This window comes from Amblyomma mixtum, chromosome 3 (genome assembly GCF_055824585.1).
Source record: "Amblyomma mixtum isolate Tamu chromosome 3, ASM5582458v1, whole genome shotgun sequence".
In the NCBI taxonomy this organism is placed as follows: domain Eukaryota; kingdom Metazoa; phylum Arthropoda; class Arachnida; order Ixodida; family Ixodidae; genus Amblyomma; species Amblyomma mixtum.
In genome coordinates this window covers 22,861,571-22,884,303 of record NC_143014.1, presented here as the reverse complement: position 1 = coordinate 22,884,303, position 22,733 = coordinate 22,861,571, and the positions used below count along the sequence as shown (strand labels likewise).

The window sequence follows — 22,733 nt, the reverse complement described above, 5'->3', positions numbered from 1 at the left end:
AAACTTAAAACGTCAAATGACACCCTCCTCTCATTGAGTATTGAATATAACACTGGCGGCATGCATTTTTTTTCTTCTACTTCCTAATCTATTATTTTTCAGTTGTAAAATCAACTCTTAAAATTCCCACTGATCAACGCCATTTTTTAAAATGCCCTATGCTTTCCCCTGTAGCAGTGACTTTTGGCTTTCTTCATATGTGCCTTTGTAGCCAGTTGCCTGAACTTTTCTCCAAAGCGTCAATCTTGTAGTGGGGCATTTACGACACACCCGCACCCCGTAATCATTCTAGGGGGTAGGAGAAGTATCATTTTCACCTCCGACAGCCGTGGTAGTTTCATAGGCTCCTGGTCTTAAGTTCTAGAATATACTGCTGGATAGCTGTGGACTGAGCACTTTTGATGCACACTGTACTACTACTAGTTCACGTAAAGCACCATGCATACACATTCGCGTTTTAGGAAGCCCGCTGTAGAACTACATCAGCGGTTTATCACGCGGACATGCAGTAAATCGGTTCTGAGCACCTCGAGACGCCACATGGTCAGAATTGTAGGCTGCCGAATTCAGGTTCAGTTGCCGATACCAGTCTCCCGCAACAGCGTACCCTCCATTTTCCAGGAACAGTTGTTGGTGAGTCACACCAAGGCAGAAAATCTTGATGACGTGATCGTTCTAAAAATCCGTTGTATCAGCTGCTTGAACTGGTCCGCAAACAAACATGCTCATGGGCCTAACTGGTAAGTATAATTTCGACCACCTGGAGTTCTTTAACGTGCTCTGACATCGCACAGCACACTGGCGTCTAGAATTTCGCCTCCATCGAAATTCGAGCGAAATTGTAGACGCCAGTGCGGCCGGGACGGTCCAATTTCGATGGAGGCGAAATTCTAGACGCCCGTGTGCTGTGCGATGTAGAACCCCCAGGTGGTCGAAATTTCCGGAGCCCTTCACCACGGCGTCCCTCATAGCACGAGTCGCTTCGGGACGTCACACCAAACACCTTTTAAGGAAACCCACGCCAACCGTGCTGTGTAGCCCCGTGATACATTAGTTATGCGGGAAGAAATCGCCTTTCTTATCCGGTCTCGATCTATCCCGTAGTATTCCGCGCGAACAGAGTTTGAGGCAAATAAACTGCTCAGTATAAAAGGATGCAAAGGCCCGTTTCCGCACTTCCACAGGCACGCATGCTAGAACTCGGTGAAGTTTTAATCGTGCAGCAGTGTGGTCAGCATGGATGCTGCATGTCAAGCTAGACGGCCTGCTCGCCCACTGGGTTGCGCGCGCGTTCGACAGCGTCGTGCAACAAGCGACGCACAAGCTGCCTGAAGTGTCCAAGCCGCTGCTGACACGGCGATTGGCTTGTAGTTCCGAGGTCCCCTGCGGCACAACGGAGGACGTAAACATGCGCACCACGTGCTCTGCGGAGCGGGAACAGAGCGCCTAGTAACAGCTGTGGCATGCGTGACGTCACGCCATCTACGGGTTCATAGCATGGGTTCATAGTCCTCGGCACAAACAAAACACTGGTCCTGTTGTGCACACGTGCGCACTTCGTAACGAACACACAACGCAGAGTTTTGTAGTGTGCCACCTCTATGTTTGAGAGTACAAGAGACTGTTGAATTTTTTTTTATTTATGAAAGAGTTTTGATTGCAAAGAAAAAAAAATTTGGGACAGCTAGACCAACTAGACCAAGTACGTCAAACTTAGTCCCCACTACAGGCGCGATGGGTATGTTCGTCTTTTTTATTTTTATTTGTTTTCTTTTCTCTATTGGACGGCTCGAAGGTACACAAGCCGTTTGTTACAGTGCGCGTATATTGTGTGCGCGCCCCAGACATTCAGCCAAAAAGTTTAAAAAGAGGTATTAAAAACCTGTAGAGGGCAGGGCCTTTACGTCTGAATCAAGGCGACGTCTGTTTTTTTTTGTTTTTGCTGCGCGCATTTGTCCACACGTTGTTTTCACTCGAGGCCTTGTTATCATCATCAAGCCGACCAATAGCAGAGCAAGATGACGACAGCGAGTTCTCCAATCGCTTCCTGTAGCCGCGGCAGCTGCAGGCGTTTGCTGCGATTGTCCTAAACATGGCTGCAGGTAGCTATCAGTAGTTTAGCTAGGTGCCCGCGGTACGCTGCGCTTTGTTTGCGGTGACTCTGGGTGACGTTTGTAAACTGGAAGCCTTTCTAAGTATGTGGATTACAGGTAAGATAGATCAGACTTCCCAACGAGAGGCAATATTCAACGACCTCTACTCAGAATGTAGGCTCGCCCCACCAGGTGCTCGTTTGTCATACCTAGTCCGCAATAAGATCGAGCGTCTTACGCGAGAGGAACGCAAGGCTATCGTTTCACGTCTTCGAGAAGGATGTGCACCACTGTTCGTGGCGTGCAAGAAGGGCAACTCCGACATCGTAGAGTACCTGATAACCATGTGTGGGGCAGACTTGGAACAGCGAGGTGTTTACGAAGTGACCGACGACCGCTCGATCCACTTTGTGACGCCGCTGTGGTGTGCGGCAGTGGCGGGTAAGCTTGCCGTCGTTAAGCAACTAATCGACTACGGCGCTAACGTGAACAGTGTGTCGGACACGGGCTCGACGCCAGTGCGTTCAGCGTGCTTCATGTCGCATCGCGATGTCGTCATGTACTTGGTGAACCACGGAGCAGACATCCTGAAGCCCAACTACAACGGCGGAACCTGCCTCATCAACTCGGTGCAGAGCGTGAGCCTTTGCCGCTTCCTGCTGCGCCGCGGCGCCGACGTCAACGCGCAGGACGTGCAGCTCAAGACAGCGCTGCATTATGCTATCCAGGAGCATCGGTTTGACACAACGCGGCTGCTGCTCGAGCAGCGGGCCAACCCGTTCCTGCGCAGCCGGTACGGCGACGATGCGCTCCAGACGGCCTGTCTGAAGGGAGCCGCGCAGATCTACGAGTACCTGGTGACCACCGTCGAGTACAGCGCCGCGCGGCGCGCCGAAGCCGACGAACTGATGGGCACCACCTTCCTGGACGAGCACCACGACGTTCAGTCGGCGCTCTTCTACTGGCGGCGCGCGCAAGCGCTGCGCGCCCGCGACAACGTGCCCAAGCCGCTGGCGGGCACGCCGCGGCGGCCGGCCTTCCAGATGGCCGCCGAGTACGCGAGCGCCAACGAGCTCGAGGCCCTGGCGCACGACCTGGACGCTCTGCGCAACCAGTCGCTGCTCATGTGCGAGCGCATCCTGGGCGCGCAGCACAAGGACACCGTGTTCCGGCTCATGTACCGCGGCGCCGCGTACGCCGACAGCCTGCAGTACCAGCGCTGCATCGACCTGTGGCAGTACGCGCTGGAGCTTCGCGTCGCCAAGGACACGCTGCTGCACACGGAGGCGGGCCAGGCAGCTGCGGCACTGGTGCGCCTCTACCTGGACATGCTGGACAAGGGCCGCGCGGGGCTGCTCAGCCACGAGCAGCTGCGGCTGGAGGACGTGCTGGCCACGGCGCGCTTGCTGGTCGACCGCATCGCGGACACGGCGCGGCTGCTGGCTGAGCGGCCCGTGTACCGGCGGCACCTGGAGAACTTCGACAAGCTGCTGCGCGTACTCACCCACCTGCTGTACGTGCTGCACTCGTTGCCCAAGGAGAACGCGGCCCAGGACGTGGACGTGCGGCGCCTGGCGGCCCGCGCCCTGGCGCAGCAGCCGCGCAGCGCGGCCGGCGACTCGCTGCTGCACCTGGTCGTGAGCCGCGCCAACACGATGAAGCCGACCGCCTTCTTCGAGGAGGCTCACGCGCACGTCTTTCCGGACGCCCCACTGGCCGAGCTGCTGCTCGAGTGCGGTGCCGACGTCGAGGCGGTGAACGAGGCTCGCAGCACGCCGCTGCATGTGGCCGCGCTGCGCAACAACTTTCGGCCGGATGTGGTGCAGATGCTGCTGCGCCACGGCGCCCACCTGGACCGGCGTAACGCCAACGGCAACCAGCCACACCGCATGCTGGCCGGCATCAGCGAGTGTGCGCTCAACCCGCTACAGTACATCAGCCTGCAGTGTCTGGCCGCACGTAAGATCGTCGAGCGGCGCATCCCCTTTGTCGGCGAGGTGCCCGCTGCTCTCGAGCACTTCATTCGCATCCACTGACGCCGTGGCAGCAGCAACCTCTGCAAGATCTGATGCAATTTTGGCTGTTTTTATGTTCATGTTTTGCTGTCAGTGTGTGTCATTGCCATAATAAATAGCCTCTTTTTTTTACCTCTTCCAACCAGCCATGCTTCGGGAAAAGCATCCCAACCAGGGTACCAAGGCTTGAGAGAATCTTGCTCAAATGAGGCACAATGTAACTACTGGCAGGTCTTTGACAAGGTGTGAGCCCTGTTCTGGTGCACTCCTCAGTGCTTTGCACGATGTTGCGGACAGTGATTGCATTTCCAAGAACTTGTCCACCAATGTTTGTGCAATGTCTTTGTCGAACTTGGGTGCCCAGTGAATAAAAGTTAGAAGATTGCCTGGTTGGAATTGCCCACCTCTCATGCAGACTTCATGGCTATGCAAGAAGCAATAACCAGCATATACAAGTAGGTTACATTTTACGTCATGCTTTTTTTTAATGCCTGAAGACAGCTTGTGCAAAGAATGTGCTCATTAGAAGGTGTTTTGTCGATTTTCTTACCAGAGCACAATTTTTAGTAGAGCGTCATCGGTGAGCAGAAGCCACCTTTTAAGTGGTCAAGTGTATTTCCCCTGTTCTATGTTCACTAATGAGCATCATGTCCTAAGGACAGGGACCATGTGTTTTTAGTGTGTTGTGATGCATTGTTTTGGTGGGCGCGTTTGTCATGGGGATCTTAAGCTGTTGCCACACTTGGGGAGTCTTAGTCGGAGCTGTAGTCTTGTGGTGGCATGTTAGTGCACAGGATGCATTGGATTTTGTGTGGCTTTTTTTTTTGCCACGTCAATGCAAGGTGCCAAAAGTGAGATGTGGTTCATGTGTGTGTTTACCACAAGATGTGCTTGGCATCTCTCATTTCCTTGCACTGCCTGAGCTAGTTGAGATGGGGCAGCACACTGTGTCCATTGCATGCTGCACCATCATCTTTTGGCCGTTTGGCTAACATATAGCTTAGATGTGCAGGGCTAGCATGAAGCTGCCATGGTGGATTGCACACAGTGCACTCAAAATAAGGCAGGTGGCAACTTAGCAAGATTAGGATCTTACCAGATCAGTAACCAGGGCAGTTACTGGTGGTTGTTCTGAATCTGCGAAGGTTTTGCTTGTCTGGTCTGTATTCGTCACGTCTCCTGAACCTCTCTGGTGATGGAGCAGGAGTGTCTTCACTGCCTAGTAAATCTCCCTGAAAGGTGTGTGTGTATGTGTGGCTTGAAAGTTGCTGTTCTTATTTCAAGGACATATGTGGTTTTACAAAAGCAGCATAGCCAGTAGGGTGTGCTGGCTAGGCTTGAAGACATGTATATGAACAGCAAAGCTTCCTTCTGTCCCTCCACAAAGGACAAGACACCTTAGTCCCTTCAGCCCCAGTGAATATTTATGGCTATATCACTGTACTAAAGGCTGTGCTAGTGCAATCTTGTCAGAGCTTGGAGTGATTGGAAACATGCTCTATGATCTGCATTGTGCACCAATTGGTTCAGGAATGCCCTTGCAGCTCGCTTGTGGGGTGTAGTGGCAGTGCGCAGCACCACGCAAGATATCTGCAAACCATGCAATTCTTGTACATTTTGCTGGAAAAAATGGGCTTCAGCATGGCTTTCCTATGCAAAAATGTTCACTTCGACCCCACTTCCTGTTATAAATCCGCCCCTGGTTATCACTGATGCAATTCGCCCTGTCAGGAATAGTGAAGTCATGCTGAGTGCCCAACCTGTTGCTTGTAACTGTGCCACACCTTCTCATAGGCAGTGTACAACATCCTGGATTCGTATGGCTTTCTTCTCACGTGAGAAAAGGAATTGTACCATGTTGTTCTGTGCACTAGTTTTTTTCAGTGACTGACTTGTGCTGAAATGAAGATTTTCTTGGCCACTTTTAGGGCGCTGTGCATGATTGTGTGCACACTTGTTAGACCAAGGAGTGCCTAAAAAATGTGGGTTCTTGTCAAGGTGTCTTGTCTTGTATGCAGTGCTTGTCTGGCAGGCAGGACATACGTTTGGACTGTCAGTTTTTACCTGTAGCTACGGGCAAAAGCAGTTGTATATGCCAGCACATGCTGCACCAAATAAGAGCCCTTCACTGCGGAGTCCCTCATAGCATGAGTCGCTTTGGGACGTTAAACCCCAATAAACCAAACCAAATGACTGCTGGTTTACTTAGATGTGCTTTTGTGGTGACTTCTGGCAACAAGAACCTGCTGGTGTCAACTAGTTGCTGTTAGCATCAGTTACATTTGCCCATATAGGTTGTGAAAATCACTCATACAGGGTCTGTTCTGAAAGTAGTAGGACTGGTTTTTTCCTGGGTGAAAGGGCAGACAAGAGGCGGTCTGCGCGTGCAGGATCGTTGAAGGGGGATATTGGGAATGCTGCGGAAAATCGGCAGTCGGCTGTCGGCCGTTGAAGAGAGCAGGTCGCTTGTACTGTGAACCCCTGTCCAAACGTCTCGTCACGCAGAATCATAGAGCGTTAGCTGTATCAGCGATTTGCAATCTAATTTTGTGTAAATCTTGGTAAAACGGGCAAAGAGACTCGACATTATTAAGAGGCCTACGGTGATGCTGCCATGGGTAGATGAGGTGTTTTTTGAGTGGCACAAGCTGTTCTGAGAAGGTCAGGAAAGAGTGGAAGGCGACGATCGCTCCGGACGCCCTTCGACCCGCAAGGCAAACGAAAATGTGTAGCGAGTGAAACATTTACTGAACAGTGATTGTAGGATGAGTATCAGAGTGATTGCTTTTCACTTGAGCATTCCTCAAACCCAAGTTTTTGAGATCGTGACAGAGAACTTAGCCATGAGGAAAGTGTGCGTGAAGCTGGTGCCGGGAGTGTTATCAGAGGAGCAAAAGGCCAACCAGAAAGTGATCTGCCAGGACCTTCTTCATCATGTGAATGAGGACCCCGTTTTTTTGCCCAGCACAAGTCGGCAACGCTGCCTCAGGCCCCCTACAGCCCTGACTTGGCCCCGCTAGACTTACTTCTATTCCCGAGAATAAAATTGACGCTCAGGGGTAAACATCACGGATCAGTAGAGGCGGTTCAACAGGCCGTGACGAGGGAGCTAAACAGCATTCCAGTCCAGGCGTCCCTGGAGGCGTACGAAAACTGGAAAACTCGGTGGAAGCAGCGTGTAGGTGCGAAAGGGTGCTACTTCGAAAAATTCTAATCATTTGTACTATTCTCTTGAATAAATTTTTTTAAAAAAATGAGTCCGACTACTTTCAGAACAGACCTTGTATGTTTGCTTCTCACTTACATCTGTTCATCTTACATAGTGCAAAGTGTTAATTTTATTAGCCTGCCTTCTTTTCACCTTTAAATTATTAAAGGGGTACAGACACAAAATTCGAACACAAAGAAACAATGTGATTTGTTTCGTGGGCGTAAGGAAGTGCCTTATAGCAAGTTTCATTAGCAGGTGTTGAGTGGAACATCCGTTTTTGAATGTTGTGCGATGAGCCAGTCTGCATTTCCACCTGTATTGAGTGTCAGGTACACTTGCCCAAATTATTACGTCCCCAAATTCATGGTTGTTCAAAGGAACAACCAGTGCTTGCCGGTGATGCTGACGTCATCAGGAATGTGGTAGTCCAGGTAGGCCAGTCGTTAAGGCAAAAAAAAAATCTATACCCCTTTAATTGTTGTACCAAGGATCATTGCAGTTTCGATAACCAAAAACCATGGTGAATTTGGGTCGCTATGTCCAGCCTTCGCGAGCAGGAGAGTGCCGTTATTGATGAAAGGAACAATGAAAATCAATACCAGCATAGCATGCCAGGGATATGGCCTTTTTTAAAAGGACCCCAGGTGGTCTGATTAATTGATCACTATGCTGTCTCTCGTAGCTCATGCGCAGCTTTAGGATGTTAAACCCCACATACTACTGTTTTAGGTGTGAAGTGATGAGTAATAATCATGTGTGCTCTTTTGTGGGCCTTAGTTTTCAACATGATATGTAGCACAGGCATTGGTCTCTGGTGCATGCTAATTATCTTGCTCCGAGGGCAGCGGTTGTTTCCTAGGCTTGTTTTGAAGACTCTGCTCTCCCGCAAACTGATAACAGTGGCCTAGCACATTCTGCGCATATCTGGGCCAGGGTTTGTTTACTGTTGGTCTGATTAGTGTCCACATCAGCTGCTGCTGGGCACCAGATCTATAGCGTCCAGCTGCAGCAGCATGCATCACATGTGCATTCTGCTGCTGCTATTTGCCACCTTTTTAATGTGCGTTGCCGTGTGCACTGAAGAAACTACCAAACCTACAGCCTGCCACAAAGACAAAAACATTTGTATGGAGCCTCACGTTCACATTGAAAGAACTTTGAAGGACCTCAATACTTGCACCTGGCTCATCTTTGTGCAGAAATGTGTTTGGGGTATGGCTGGACATCTGTACTGGCACTGAACACGAGATCACATTTTAAGGAAAGTAGCATGCAAAAATAGCTATGTACTGAGGTTTACTAGAACATTAAAGGGACTCTGAAATGATTATCTGAACAGGTGGTCTTTGTGAGAATTTGTGTAAGTTTTGAAAGTTCTGCGTGGACTTTTTTTTTTGGTTTTTGAGGAAAGGAAGTGGTGCACTATGTCTCGTATATCTCGGTGGACACCTGAAACGCGCCGTAAAGGAAGGTGGGACTGAAAGAAGAGAGAGAGAAATAGGTGCTGTAGTGGAGATGTCAGGAATAATTTCGACCACCTGGGGATCTTTAACGTGCACTCCCAGTAAAAAAAAACCATTGGAACCAATTGGATTTCCAATTGGTTCCAATTGGACGAGTTCAGTTTCCAATTGGTTCCAATTGGATGGTCCAAATGGACTATCCAATTGGACCATTTGGGTTTCCAATTTGTGAGCCCAATTGGTCCTCGAACTGCACCCAATTTATCCAATGAATGTTTGCATGTTTGACGAAAAAGGTAGAACTAATATGGTACTTACAATAAGAGCTATCAGCAGCTTAGCCTAATAAATTGTACTCATCACCTATACCACCACTGGAGCTGAAATTAAATATCTGTGCTCAGTGGGCAAGCGCCACCGGCCCCAGCATGAGAGCCTAATAAATTGGGTATATAAGTTGGAGCAGAAGTGTGTTCTCTGGATGTACATATTGAGCTAATGTATGCTACTAGTGCCTGAATGTGCAGTGTTGCTTGTGTGTGATGCATGTGTGTCTGTTGGCTTTGATTTCCATAAAAGCATGTTAATTTCAATTCCGTAGAAAAATGTTGATTGGTACTAGGCACAGTGTCTCCTTGCAGTCCTCATATATCAGTTTTCCTTTTGCACATTTTAATATGTGAAGTTGTAGAAATATTCATCCAAGATCCTAGAGCATATTATTCAAACATTTAGCTACCTTTCTCAATGAATGTAGCATATTTTGTGAATATTTTCTGGGTCAAATAACTGCCTGGCCTAATGGGTCCAATTGGCTAGTCCAGTTGGATCCAATTGGTCGGGGGCTAAAAACACAAATGGAACCAATTGGTTCCAATTGGGAAATCCAATTGGAAGCAATGGGAATGTCCATTTAGTTCCAATTGGAATGTCCAATTGGTTCCAATGGTTTTTTTTGACGGCTGAGATCGCATGCGTCCCGCCTCTATCGAAACGCGGCTGCCGCGGTCGGGTTCGAACCAGGGCATTCCGGCTAGGAAGACAAGCGCTTTAACCACTGAGCCACCGCGGCGGGTGACCCTCTAATTTACAAACAATTTTTATACATTGCTGCTCGCAACCGATTGCACCTCACCACGCGCGCTTGGCATGTGGGCGAGCCGTCTCGGGCGGGATAAGGCGCGGCGAGGTGCAGTTCCGACATTTTTTATTGATTTATTGGGCGCATCGGCGTGTGTGAGCCGGAGGAGGAGGAGAGCATAATTTTTAATCGCCATTATCTTGGATGCTCCTCCCGCATTCATAACTGCCGAACAGAATCCCTCCATAACAAAAGTAGACCGCTGTTAAAGCTTTTCTAGCTACCTGAACAAAAAGCTAAACACGAGACGAAATTACAAGCTTCAGAATTTTCATGCCTCTGGCTTGCTTGTAAAAAGGCTGATTTTGTTCACTGCTGTGACTGCATGAGGTTAATACCAAATTTTGCTTTCTCCACGGTATCCACGGCTTACAAAGCCGCGAACCGTTGCTAGTGTTGCCAACTGCTGTTTCAGTGAGCACTAAAACCCAAACCTCGGATTTCGCCTGTACGTGTTTGTCCCCATGCATGGAGGAAGGATTTGGTTTTTTGAGGAAAAGAAATGGCGCAGTAATTGTCTCAAGGAGGAAGGTGGGAGTGGAACTCTAGCTTTAGCGACATCGGACAGCACACGTGCGCCTTTTGCGACGCGGCTGCCGCGCCCGGGGTCGAACCCAGCAACTCCGGCTCAGAAGCCGAGCGCCTTAACCATGGCCCTAACCAAGCCACCGCGGCGAAATTTTAAATTTTCCTTCCGCATGTTTGTCCCAAACGCAGGCGCCTCCTGCCACGGTGGACAAGAAGCAGAAATAATAAAAATTATTAATAACTTGTTTATTTCCGTCAATGATGGGGGCAGACTGCGGATAAAAGCCGCTTGACAACCAAAAAGCGACTTGAGTGAAGTCCGCAGTCTCGCTACAATGCAGGCAGCGATAGAACAACAACAAAAAAAAACTTGCAGAAAGCACAACATTCAAAATTAATGTACGTACATTTGATAGTACACAAAAAAAGGCAAGATTTTAGTTGTATTGTAAGCAAGCTAGGATTGTTAATGAAATGTTTGCGTAGGGTTCGTACAGAAATTGCATGTAAATCTATACCTGATTTGTGGAATGAATTTAAAAGGGTTGGCAGTGTGTATGACACTTTTGCCCGCGCAGTGACCACTTTCTACGGTTCTGTGCAACGGGTGGTTTAGGAGATCTGATAATTCATGAAAAAAATTTAAATCTTCTTTCACCTCCCGTTTGAACGCGCCAGACCTAATTTATAGTTATAAAGATTAAACACGCGTATTATGTATGGTACATTAAAAAGTGCTCGAACAATTTTTTTGCAGTATATGTATTATTTCAAGATTTGTACGTGTCGTGGTACCCCATACCAATACACAATAATACAAAGAAGAAAAAAAGAGAGTATTGTAAACAAGAAGCTTTATATTGAAAGGTAATATGTAGTGAACTAGATATCCAAACCTATCATATTTTTGGTCCAGTTGGGAGTCGATGGACCATCCAGTTGCAACCACTCGAACGGGAAGCAGTTGGAAACTCGGTCCAAACCATGGTCGGTCCTTCGGTCCTTCCTCCATGGTCCAAACCATGGTCCAAACTATCCAATTTGCACGCCATTCCAAGTGGAAACTGGAAACCTTAGTTGGTCCCATTGAGAGTCCATTTGGACTATCGAATTGGAAACAGTTAGGTTTAGGTTTGCATGGGTTTAACCAGGTTTAACATCCCAAAGCGGCTCAGGCTATGTGGGATGCCGTAGTGAAGGGCTCCAGAAATTTCGACCAACTAAGATTCTTAACCATTTTTTTTTTACTGGGGGTACCGTAGCGTACCATATATACCGTACCGTACCATGCATCATTTTTAATGTTTGGTTGCCAACTAAGTGGGAAACACTGCAGCCTACCAGGGGTACACCAGTGGAGGAGCCCGCGCACGTTACCCACACTGTCCCTTCCAAATTTGGAAGTTCTCGTCGTAGTACACTGTGCCCCCGCACCAGATATGCTTCGCGGAACAGGCACAAGCCGGTACCAAATGGCTCCTCTAGAGGGCACCACGCGACTGCCGGCGACATTGTCGGCGGCTGAACGCCCGACCAAAAGGTGTTGAGTGGATTCGCCCCGTTTGTAGTCTCTGTTGTTTTGATGTGTGCCGTACCGACCGTCCGTCCTTGAATTCGTACGTCAAGTACCGATCACTTCCCGCCCTCGCCGACTACAAAGCGCGACCACAGGTGAAGGCCATCCGCCGTTCTTAACTGTTGCATTGTCGCTCGGACTACAGACATCGGGCCTCACCAGCCGCGATGGGTAAGTTAACGTAGGCCTAAGCTGCGCCCTGCTCTTCTCAGCTGGTGTCGCCTGCTTAACAATCTGAGTCTCAGGCGCCGCGTAGCACTACGTTCGATGCATGCTGACCTTGCTTCGACCGTTGCGCAACCGGCGTCGGTGCGGCCGTGCAGGCGTTAAGTCTCGCGGTTCGCACGAAGGGTGCGCTTGCGGTTCCGCTGGGCCCGGCTCTCGAGCTCGCCCCAGCAGCACCGCATGCAACCGGTTTCAGCGGCATGCACGCACGCACGGCAACCGTGCACGAGCGTATGTCGTGGCGGCGTCTGGGCACCGGCTCGTGTCGGCGCGCGCTTCCTGGATCCGAGCGAGGGCGTGTCCCGGCTGACACGCTGGCGGCAGGCACCGCGCCCCGTTCACCACCGTCGCTCGGCTTGCATGGTCGCGACTGGTGGATGCATCGTTCCGTTTCTTTTGCATCCTCTCTCTTATAGAAAGGTATTTGCGATGTGGTCGCTGTTGTAGATGCCCCGTCCTGCTACCTCCTAGTTCTATTTATAGCTGCTGCAAGCTAAAAGAAGAATTGTTGGCGTCTAATGCCCAGGCTACTAGCCACGATCGAAATTAGTCCGGTGTGAATGAGCATGATCTCGACACAAGCCTTGATCGTGGCATGATGTACAGCGGCAGTTCAGCGCTTCCTTGTTTGCTCTTTTGATGTGTCCATTGAAGTCCTCTGTCAGGGTAAATCTGATGGCAGCAGGACTTCAGCAATACTTCAGCAGCTTAACATTTTTTATTTGAGTCAGGGTAGCACGCATGTCCTATTCAGGCCTGAGCGAAAGTTTAGTTTGTCAGTGTTAACCAAAAATATATTTCTGAGAACTGGGTGTCCTCGTGAATGTGTGCAAGAAATTTTGCAGCTGTAGGTGCAACATCTCTTTCTCAGTGACCTTTCTTCATGCTTCGTCCTTTATATGTTTGTCTCTTGAGAACCCCAGGTGGTCGAAATTTCCGGAGCCCTTCATTACGGTCTCTCTCATAGCCTGAGTCACTTTGGGACGTTAAACCCCAATAAACCAAACCAAACCTTTAGAAGTGTGCAGCACCATCTTTTATGATGCATATTTAGTTAAATACATATGCTGGTAGAATACATGTTTAAATGAAAATTGAAAATAATCACACGGTGAAACAGGAGAAACTTGGCAGCTTGGTCACTGGGAGCAGGAAGCTGATTACAAGCAGCCAACTTCAGAGGGTGCTTGGAGCACGCCTATTGTTACGCAGTCCTTGAAAAGGTGACTGTTTGGTAGTGCAATGAGTACTCTCCGCCTCCTGATGGTATGTAGGCTGCAGAACTGATCTGTGTTATTTAAAAGCACCTAAGAGACAGACTTGCATTATAAATGTATGCAGGTTCTGACGAGGATATAGGAGGAAACATAAAATGAGCAGTGTTTGAACAGGAGCAAACTGTGGTCATTAAATGTATGTGGTTATTAGAACTAATGGTGCTGGTTAGTCAGGTGAAAAAAAGTATGAAAGGGTCATTCCACACGAAATGCCCATAAGTGGCCACTGGCGGTTCTTTTGAAGAAAATTGGGCTACTTGGTGGTGGTTGCGTGAGTGGAGTTTCAACAAAGTATTTTTCTCTTAAAAAGTTTTTTTGCTCTTTCGAAAAGGAAAAGTTGGTTGGAGTTAAAAATTTTTAAATCAAACATGCAACAGTACGACAAATTTTATTTTAGAAACTTCACTTGCGTTGTTCTTTCATCTGGCTCTAAAATGCCACATTTTTTTGCTTTTCTGCTGGACTAAGAAAATGCAGGAAATTCTTGCACGGCTTTATTAATGAAGTCAGATGAAAGAACAACGCAAGTGAAATATTCTAAAATAAGATTTGTCATTGTAGCCTGTTTCAAGTTTGATTTAAAAATTTTAAACTCTAACCAACTTTTGCTTCTTCACGGGAACTTAGCAGAAAAGAGCACTCATATGAGCCAAAACCTTTTTTTGAGAAAAATACTTCATTGAAGTTCCATTCACACAATCGCGAACAAGCTCAATTTTTTTCAAAAGAATAGGCGGTGTTCTATTTTTGGGTCTGGGATGTTTTGCTTGGATTGATTCGAAAGTCAGCAAAAGGTGCAACATGTCTTTCTCGCAGCAAAGAGCACACTCTTTGTAGCACGTCGTGTTAATAGCAGCATACCTGGTCTGTTCAGTTTCACGTGCTCAATTTCGATTTTGGCTGAAAGTGGCATTGCATAACTTCATACAGTACTGGAAAATGTGTTGCTATTGTTCAACCCCTATGCATAATTTTCACTTATGTCATTGCGGCTGCCGCCATCTTTGGCAAACAGTTCCTGTGTACACTGTGGAAACTAGCCACAGTACTCAAAGGTGGTGCCCATGTCTTCACATGACGATTATCTGTAGCATCTGCCTTGTTATTGCTGGGATTGATGGAGGATTGATGGAGCGGTTCTCTTGAATCATCAGTCAGGCACCAGTGTTTGGCTTGTGTGCAATGCTGCTGACCACTGAGGACGTTTTCCTATTGAATTATCACCCCAGAGTCTGACAGATACCAAATTTGATGGCGAAAATTACTTTGCTGTGAATATACCCCAGGTAGCACCGAAACATTGCGATAATGTTACATTTTTGTTACGCTCAAATGTTATTTCAATGTCCTTAATGTCCTTTTTTTCTAATGTTTTTGTAATGTTACATATAAATGTTCGAATAACCTTCCCCAAACATTCATGAAACATGTAAACAACATAAATGCAACATTCTCGAAAATGGTGAAGCAGCCCCGCACAAGCATGCAGGCCTGCCAGTGGTGACGGCACACAACTTACAACACTTTGCAAGAACCAACAACAAGAGCGACACCTTCTCCACTACACTGCAGCACAGCAACTCGTATTCACTCACCTCCAAACGGACGTCATGCCGCCGAGCTTATATACTCGCTACTGCGGGATGTCCCACGAGTGACAGTGGGGAATGGGTAATAACTAAAGTTTTGTGACAAAATAATGGGGCTCTTCATGTAATCTAAGGCGAGTACTATCTAAGAGATGTGGTTACAAGGTACTGTTAGTTGAAAACATCTTTACTCTAAGAACAGTGAGAAAATGTCTGGAAATCCGTGCTCGAAATATATTTGCAATGTTGTTTTATAGTTGCGACTCTAACATTATAATAAAATTTAGAAGATTATATTAAAACAACATTTGTTTAGAATGTGAAAGTAACGTTTCCTATGTAATTAACGTTTCCTATGTAAGAGGTCAGTTCCATTTTTTGATATGTTAAAACTTGGCACCGACTGGATGGTGCTGGTGTTTTGTTTGTCGTGTTCCGCCTTTGTAATCTGTACCTTGTATCACTCCTATCTTGGTCCTGACCGGACTGATAGTATCTCTAATAAATAAAAAAAATAAACTTATAACGTTATATGTTAATTTTTCATGTTAATTAAAGTTACTATGCAACATGTAACATTACTCCAACTTGCATAACATTTTTATAACACTATTCTAATGTTCGGTGCTACCTGGGACAGTTGGAAACTAGGCTTAATTGTCAAGATAGACTTTAGCATGTGTGTTTCAACCATTGTTTTTTGAAGTTCCTATTATGATGTTGCTTTTGAAATATAAAAGGATTCAAAAATATTTTGTTTACTAGGAACTTCGAAGCGGCCTCAGCAAGGATATTCTCTTATTATGTTTAGTAACTAGTCTCTTGAGCTGGGGCATAGGAGTACAGGGAAGGCTTTGTGCTGAAGATAAATCAAATGTAGCAAATTCCAGCATACTTTTAGTCAGGAAGTGGGGTGTTTTATCAAAACACCACCACCCGTTTCTTAGTAATTTGTGTGCAGCAAAAGCTGGTTTTGCATGCTATGCATTACCCATGCAGGCATTGTTCTAATAGTCCATTTGAAGATAAGAATCTCAACAGAGGAATTTGTGCATGATACTTGAGCACTGGATACTGAGCGATTCGTGTGAAACAATGCCTTGAAGAGGTGTAAAAATTGCATGTCTCCTATTGTGTGCAAGAAACAAAATAGTGGGCCTTTGCTGGAAGGGAAGATATAAAAATGCTCTGTATTGGAAAGATACTCAAGTAACGCTTGTTGCTGGGCTAGTTGGTGCATTATTCTTCGTACAAAAGTTAGCGCAAAACACGACACTCACAAGAAAGGTGGACAGGACAACGCGCTGTATTGGAAAGATACTCAAGTAACACTTGAGTATCCTGCCCTGTCCACCTTTCTTGTGAGTGTCGTGTTTTGCGCTAACTTTTGTACGAATAAAAATGCTGCTTTTTAAAAAAGATAAATTGATGGTTGTGGTCAACAGAAGTGCTTTGACATCTTATTGATTCTAATGTAATGGATAAGTACCTTTTTAATATGAATTTAAGGTCTCCACTTTGAAATTGAGTGGTGCTTAGCGTTGCATTAATATGGGAGCTTGTTAGAGCATAACCAATGCTTAAAGTTGGGAGGTTGAGGGGGTCTAGACAAGGGATCTAGACCCCCCCCCATGTTTGAATGCAGGGACTGTATGTGTCCGAAGCAGGCAACCATTTTTGATTCTTGTCAGTGGTGGTCGAAACATTTGAAAATTTCACTGTGGTTTATAATAAGCATCTTAACATATTTTCTAAAGTCTGAGACGGAGAAAAAAAATTCAGGGGGGCACTTTGTTGACCTAAAGTGTGGTGAGGCGAAAGCCTTAAGCGCGGTGTTGCTGCTTGTGTCACTGATGTGTTGTTAAGATGTTAAGCTTCGCCTCTAAGAGTGTAATGCGACAGCGTCTTGCAACACTGCCAGGGAGTCCACAGAACGCCATCGCCCGTTCGGTTCTACGCCTTGCTCGTCGGTAAATTGGTTTTTGAGGAAAGTAAATGTATCTGTCTTGCATACCTCGGTGGACACCTGAACCTGGCCGTAATGGGAAGGGAGGAAGATGGGAGTGAACGAAGACACCGTATTCACTAGACGCGCCTTTGTTCATTCCAAACGATTGAGCTGGCATGGCGGAGTGGTTAGCATGCTCGTCTCGCACTCCGGAGACTGGGGTTTGATTCCTGAACTCAACCAATTTCCTACTCTGTTTTATTTATTTATCTGGCCTGATTAGAAAGGTTAATTAGGCTAATTGGGTGATTAAGCAATTAACTAAACTCATTCCCACTTGGAGCATCACTATATGATCCCTTTAATTGGTTGCATGTTTACTAGCCAAAGTACAATGGGCCCCGTTTGAAATTCGCGCACTGACGTCACAACCGTTTCGACCAACTGAAAAGCGTGACATTTCTGTCGACAACTCCTGCTTACAACGATGAGGCATTAAAGGCTTCCACCTTAAAATTGGAGATCACTGCGGCTACCCGCATTGGGAGAATGCGAAAGCATTGATGCCTCTCTTTATCATTTTTTTGTTTGTTAATTAACTTAACTACTGAATTAGTGTAATTGTCTTAGGCTTTAATTAAAGATCGATTTATTTACTCTGATTATACCTTCTTTTAACTCAATCAACCATTTTGGTTTTTCAAATTTGGCGCCGTAGTTGCTTTCCCATCCACTTACTGTATCCCCATCCAGCCTATTTTACCGTCCGATGGGTTTTTGGTGATAATTAAAGGTGCACTGAAGAGGATTCTGAACTTGTCTTTTTGCCGCGGGAACTCGATCTACACGTTCCTAGCATTCTTAGAAACAGTGACTTATTGCCCTGTGTGGCTGATTTCCCCAATTAAATCGAATTAACGTCCGGCTCCCGCCTTTTTTTTTTTAATTCTGCCTCGTACGGTGGGCGGAGTCGACCAACGCGTGGCGCGCCTTTCACCCAGTCCCGTGGAGGCTTTGCTTTCGCTTTATTTTGTTTTTTAGGTTTCCATGAATAAATAGTTTCATTCGCCGATAATATAGCCGCAAAATAAGCCCGAAGAAATAAAAATACGCGCGGACTATTTGCTATTACGGACTACTACGTATTACTCCGCCGATGGCAGAGCGGCAAGCCGCCACGGGACTGGGTGAAAGGCGCTCCACGGGTTGGTCGACTCCGCCCACTGTACGAGGCAGAATTAAAAAAAAAAGGCGGGAGCCGGACGTTAATTCGATTTAATTGGGGAAATCGGCCACACAGCGCAGTAAATCGCAGTTTCTAAGAAAGCTCGGAACGTGTAGATCGAGTTCCCGCGGCAAAAAGACAAGTTCAGATTTCTCTTCAGTGCACCTTTAACTTATAAATCTATGTGAATGAAACTTTTATTTGATTAATTATCACTCATCAAATACATTTCAATTCATTCAAAACTTTATTTTCACTCTTTTGCCTATTTTTCCCCTATTTTGCTGTCCATGGCTGTTTTCCCGGCCACTCACTTTTTTAACATCCGTGCTATTTCTATGTTGTTTCGACATTTTTGGCTCTAATTAATTGACTAATCATCCTGTCGACATAATTTTCTTTTTGCACAGCATCCTCACATCACTCTCTTTCGATTACAACCACTCGCTTGATGCTACCTCTCCTGAGCCTAGAAGTGCTTTCTCATTAATGAAAGGTTGACAGTGCTAGACAAAGGCTGGAGGTGTAAGATGAAAACCTGTGACCTCATACCCCGAGTCAGTCCAGAGGTGCCCACTCAGCTCCAAAGCTACCCTCTGACATTGGGAATCGCAAAACAGAGCCTCTTCCCAGCAACCTGCACAAGTAAAGAAAACTTCCAGCCTTCCCAAATCCAAAATCGCTCTACGCCATTTAGAATATTTTTTTCTTTCTCTTAAGCCGCTGTGGTGGCTCAGTGGTTATGGTACTCGTCGGCTGCTAACCCAAAAGATGCAGGCTTGATCCTGGCCGTGGTGGTCTCAATTTGATGGAGGGGAAACACTAGAAGCCTGTGTGGTGTGCTATGGTAAAAAACCCCAGGTGGTCGAAATCGTCCGGAGCCCTTCACAGCGGTGGTGGGCTCCGCCAAACCTTTTCCACCAAACCTTTTCTTTCTTTCTCCTTTTCCCAGAGAAGATCACGGATTTTGTAGTTTATTTTCATTTTCTGTGTGTACAGTTCACTACAATGCGCCCCGATGGGCAAACAGGCTGCCAGCCGTTTTCTTTCTCTCCCCCTTTATTTCCCTCTCCACCTATGCTCTAATCACTAGAGAACCTCTTCGATGTTGCCAGACTTCAACTCTTTCGTTGCCACGGGAAAAAAGACTGTTTTTGATTACAAGTCTGAGGCATAATTTTTCCTGCAAAATATGTCAAGTGTAAGAAAGGAAATTTACATGTAAATGATGGCTATAGAATGTGATTTCTGAAGACATTCAACCAACCTTTCAGCCACTCCCGTGGCGGCTTGCCGCTCTGCTATCAGTGGAGTGATACGTAGCGATCGGCGAAAGCAAAGAGTCCATGCATATTTTTATTTCCGTGGGCCTAATTTGCAGCTATGTATTTTCTGACTAGATCTATTCATTCACGGCAACCTAAAAAACAAAATAAAAGCGAAAGCGAAGCTGCCACGCACCTGTCTAAGAGGCACTGCACGCGTTAGTTGACTCCTACCGTCTGCGGCAAGTTCAAAAAAAGGAGGGAGCTGGGACATTCAATCCGATTTAAATGGGGGAAATCAGCCGCACACGACAATAACTCGAAATTTCTAAGAATTCTCGGAACGTGTAGATCGAGTTCCCGCGGTAAAATTCCGGCAGATTCCTTTTTAGTGTACCTTTAATAAATCGGGAAGTAAGAAGAAAAGGCAGTCTGCTTGGAACAACAAAGTAAATAACAAATTGCACTTGTTAAAGCCAGTTTTAGGGGAATGGAAATCTTGTACACGCTAGGAACATTTCAAGGAAGTGGTTCTCTGCAGTCTTTGTATAGGGCAAGCACTTATGCATAACTTCATACTGACAAAACAAGATAAGCCACTATGTGAACAATGCAGAGATGAACTAACAGTAAATCATGTATTATTTTCATGTAGGAAACTTGACACCGAGAAAAAAAATATTTTGCTCCATATTGCAATGAACATATTTCTTTAGATTCAATCTTGCTCTTGGGTGAAGATGCACTTGTTAACTTGTCAGGTGTTAAGTTTTTAGAAAGAGCAGATGTTTTAAACAAACTGTTTGATAAATCATAGTCAATTTATTACAATAAGCACCTTTTTAACTGCACTTCAGCCACTTTATCATTCTTGAGAAGAGGTCTGAGGTCTTTATTTCGTTTGTTGGGAGCCTCCAGAACCTTGCTCAGCTAAGGATAGTCGCCGAGGCTATCCAACTTTCTTTAAAGCGTTTAATATTAGCGATTTCTAAAATTTCTTTCCTTTGTCATGACTAGGTAGTATGAACCAACTTTTTAGGCCCTCTATACCACCATTGTTTTTTCACATTTTGTAAAATTGTCCACTAAACAGTTGTTCTATACCTTGAGCTTGGCGCATGATAGCCTTAGGTGCTTATGCGCCATTAAACCCAAAAGCGTTCGAATTTTCTAGAAATTCTGGTTGTATAATATATTTAGTGACCAGCTGTGCATGTGCAAACATAAGAGCAGGCTGAACCTGCGGGCGCGCGATATGAAAAGCTGGGATGCAGCGGCAGTCACTCGGTTTGGTGGCTTCTCTGTGGCACCTAGGTGCAAAGGGCAAAACATGATGAAAAAAAAAAAAGAAAAAAAGTGTCATAATACGAGCGTGCTGTAACTGCGGAGATGCGACATGAAGAGGAGGAACACAGCGGCTTCTTCGCAGTGCCTAAGAACTACAGTGGTGCGCTTACATACGTAGAGAAAGAGTGCTACGACCGTCAACCACCATGGTGGCTTCCCTGCGGAGCATTGATGCTAGGGGGCGAAGCATCCCAAACCGGGTAAGAAACTCCAGATCGAAAATCTCCGACCTATCTCACTCACCTCCTGCCTAGGCAAGCTCTATGAGCGAGTCGTTACTCAGAGGCTCCAAAGCTACATGGAAGACGAAGACCTGTACCCCCACAGTATGTTCGGCTTCCGAGCCCACCTCTCCACCCAGGACATCCTCTTACAACTCAAAGAGGAAGTCTTCACCAACGTCCCGAGCGTAGGCGAGAACATGGTTATGGCCCTCGACATCAAAGGGGCCTTTGACAACGTTAGCCACACGGCTGTAATGGAAGGACTCGACAACCTCCACTGCGGCGAGCAGATTCACAGCCACGTGAAGGCCTTTCTCTCCAACCGCACTGCAACGGTTGGGCTCGGAGACCTTCGCAGCGCTAAATTTTCGACCCCCAACAAAGGCACACCTCAAGGGTCCGTCATCTCGCCACTACTTTTCAACGTGGCCATGATCGGACTCGCGAGACAACTCGAGAAGATCGAAGGCATACAGCACGCAGTATACGCTGACGACGTCACGGTCTGGGTTACCACTGGGTCGTTCGGCCAGAAAGAAGAACTACTGCAAGCAGCAGCTACCTACGTGGAAGAATATGTCAGTGCATGAGGCCTCGCCTGCTCCACCGAAAAATCCGAACTCCTGCGAGTCCACAAAGGGAAACACAAGGAAGGGTCCCTCAATGTCTCTCTCGAAGGACAGCTAATTCCCGAACGAGACAAGATACGAGTGTTGGGAATGTGGCTGCAGAGCAACCAACGATGCGGCCATACGCTCGGCCTTCTCAAGCAATCGACCACTCAGGTCGCCAGAATGATCACGCGCGTGTCACAGAAGCGGAGCGGCATGCGAGAGGGGGATACCCTGCGCCTGGTTCAGAGCCTGGTGGTCAGTCGCGTGGGCTACGCCCTCCCGTACTTGAACCTCAACAAAGGAGAAGTGGATAGTGCAGATACCATACTTCGCAAGGCTTACAAGACAGCCCTGCATCTACCAATGAACACCTCCAACGCAAAACTACTGGCTCTTGGAATTCACAACACCTTCGAAGAGATCAAAGAAGTCCAACTGGTCACGCAGTTAGCCAGGCTCCAGCAGACTGCTATGGGGCGCTCGCTTCTTAGGCGACTGGGGCTAGGCGGAACTGCGGAAATCGTGAATCGTACTGCAAGCATACCGGACGCAATTCGCCAGACGCTAAAGGTTCGCTCCCTTCCCCGGAACATGGACCCCAACCTGCATGCAGCCCGTAGGGCAGCCCGGGCGAGGTATGTACAACAAAACCTAGCTACAAAATCCACAACAGTATACACGGACGCGGCTCCGTATACAGGAAGCTCACATACAACACAGTGGCGGTAGCTATTGATTCCAACCTAAAGGAATTAGCTAGCGCCTCAGTCACGGATTGCACGGTAACCGAAGGGGAGGAGCTGGCCGTAGCTCTAGCGGCGGTAGCCTGTTATCGAAGCAACACATCCCTTACCATCCTTACAGATTCGAGAGAAGCGTGCCGTAACTACATGAACGGCCGCATAGGTCGCACCGCGCTCCGGCTCCTCCAGAGCGCGACCGCACCAAAAGTCACAAATTGCATTTACTGGGTGCCAGGACACACCGACATA

At 47.0% G+C, this 22,733-nt stretch overlaps 2 protein-coding genes across 4 annotated transcripts in view; both read left to right on the top strand.

Annotated features, from left to right (window-relative positions):
- The first annotated feature begins 2,010 nt into the window (after positions 1-2,010).
- Positions 2,011-6,312, top strand: m-cup (ankyrin repeat protein mann-cup). The gene has a single exon (XM_089578354.1). It carries the CDS (start codon positions 2,198-2,200, stop codon positions 4,127-4,129), a length of 1,932 nt encoding a protein of 643 aa, XP_089434480.1. The 5' UTR covers positions 2,011-2,197; the 3' UTR covers positions 4,130-6,312.
- A 5,631-nt stretch (positions 6,313-11,943) lies between these two features.
- Unc-115a (actin binding LIM protein Uncoordinated 115a) overlaps positions 11,944-22,733 on the top strand; it is a 99,477-nt gene continuing 88,687 nt past the window's right edge. For 2 of the 3 annotated variants that reach the window (XM_089578353.1, XM_089578352.1), the window contains exon 1: positions 11,944-12,198. In XM_089578353.1, the coding sequence (XP_089434479.1) occupies positions 12,195-12,198 (4 nt within the window). In that variant the 5' untranslated portion in view covers positions 11,944-12,194. The remainder of the gene's footprint in view (positions 12,199-22,733) is intronic. The other variant, XM_089578351.1, reaches the window with a different exon arrangement.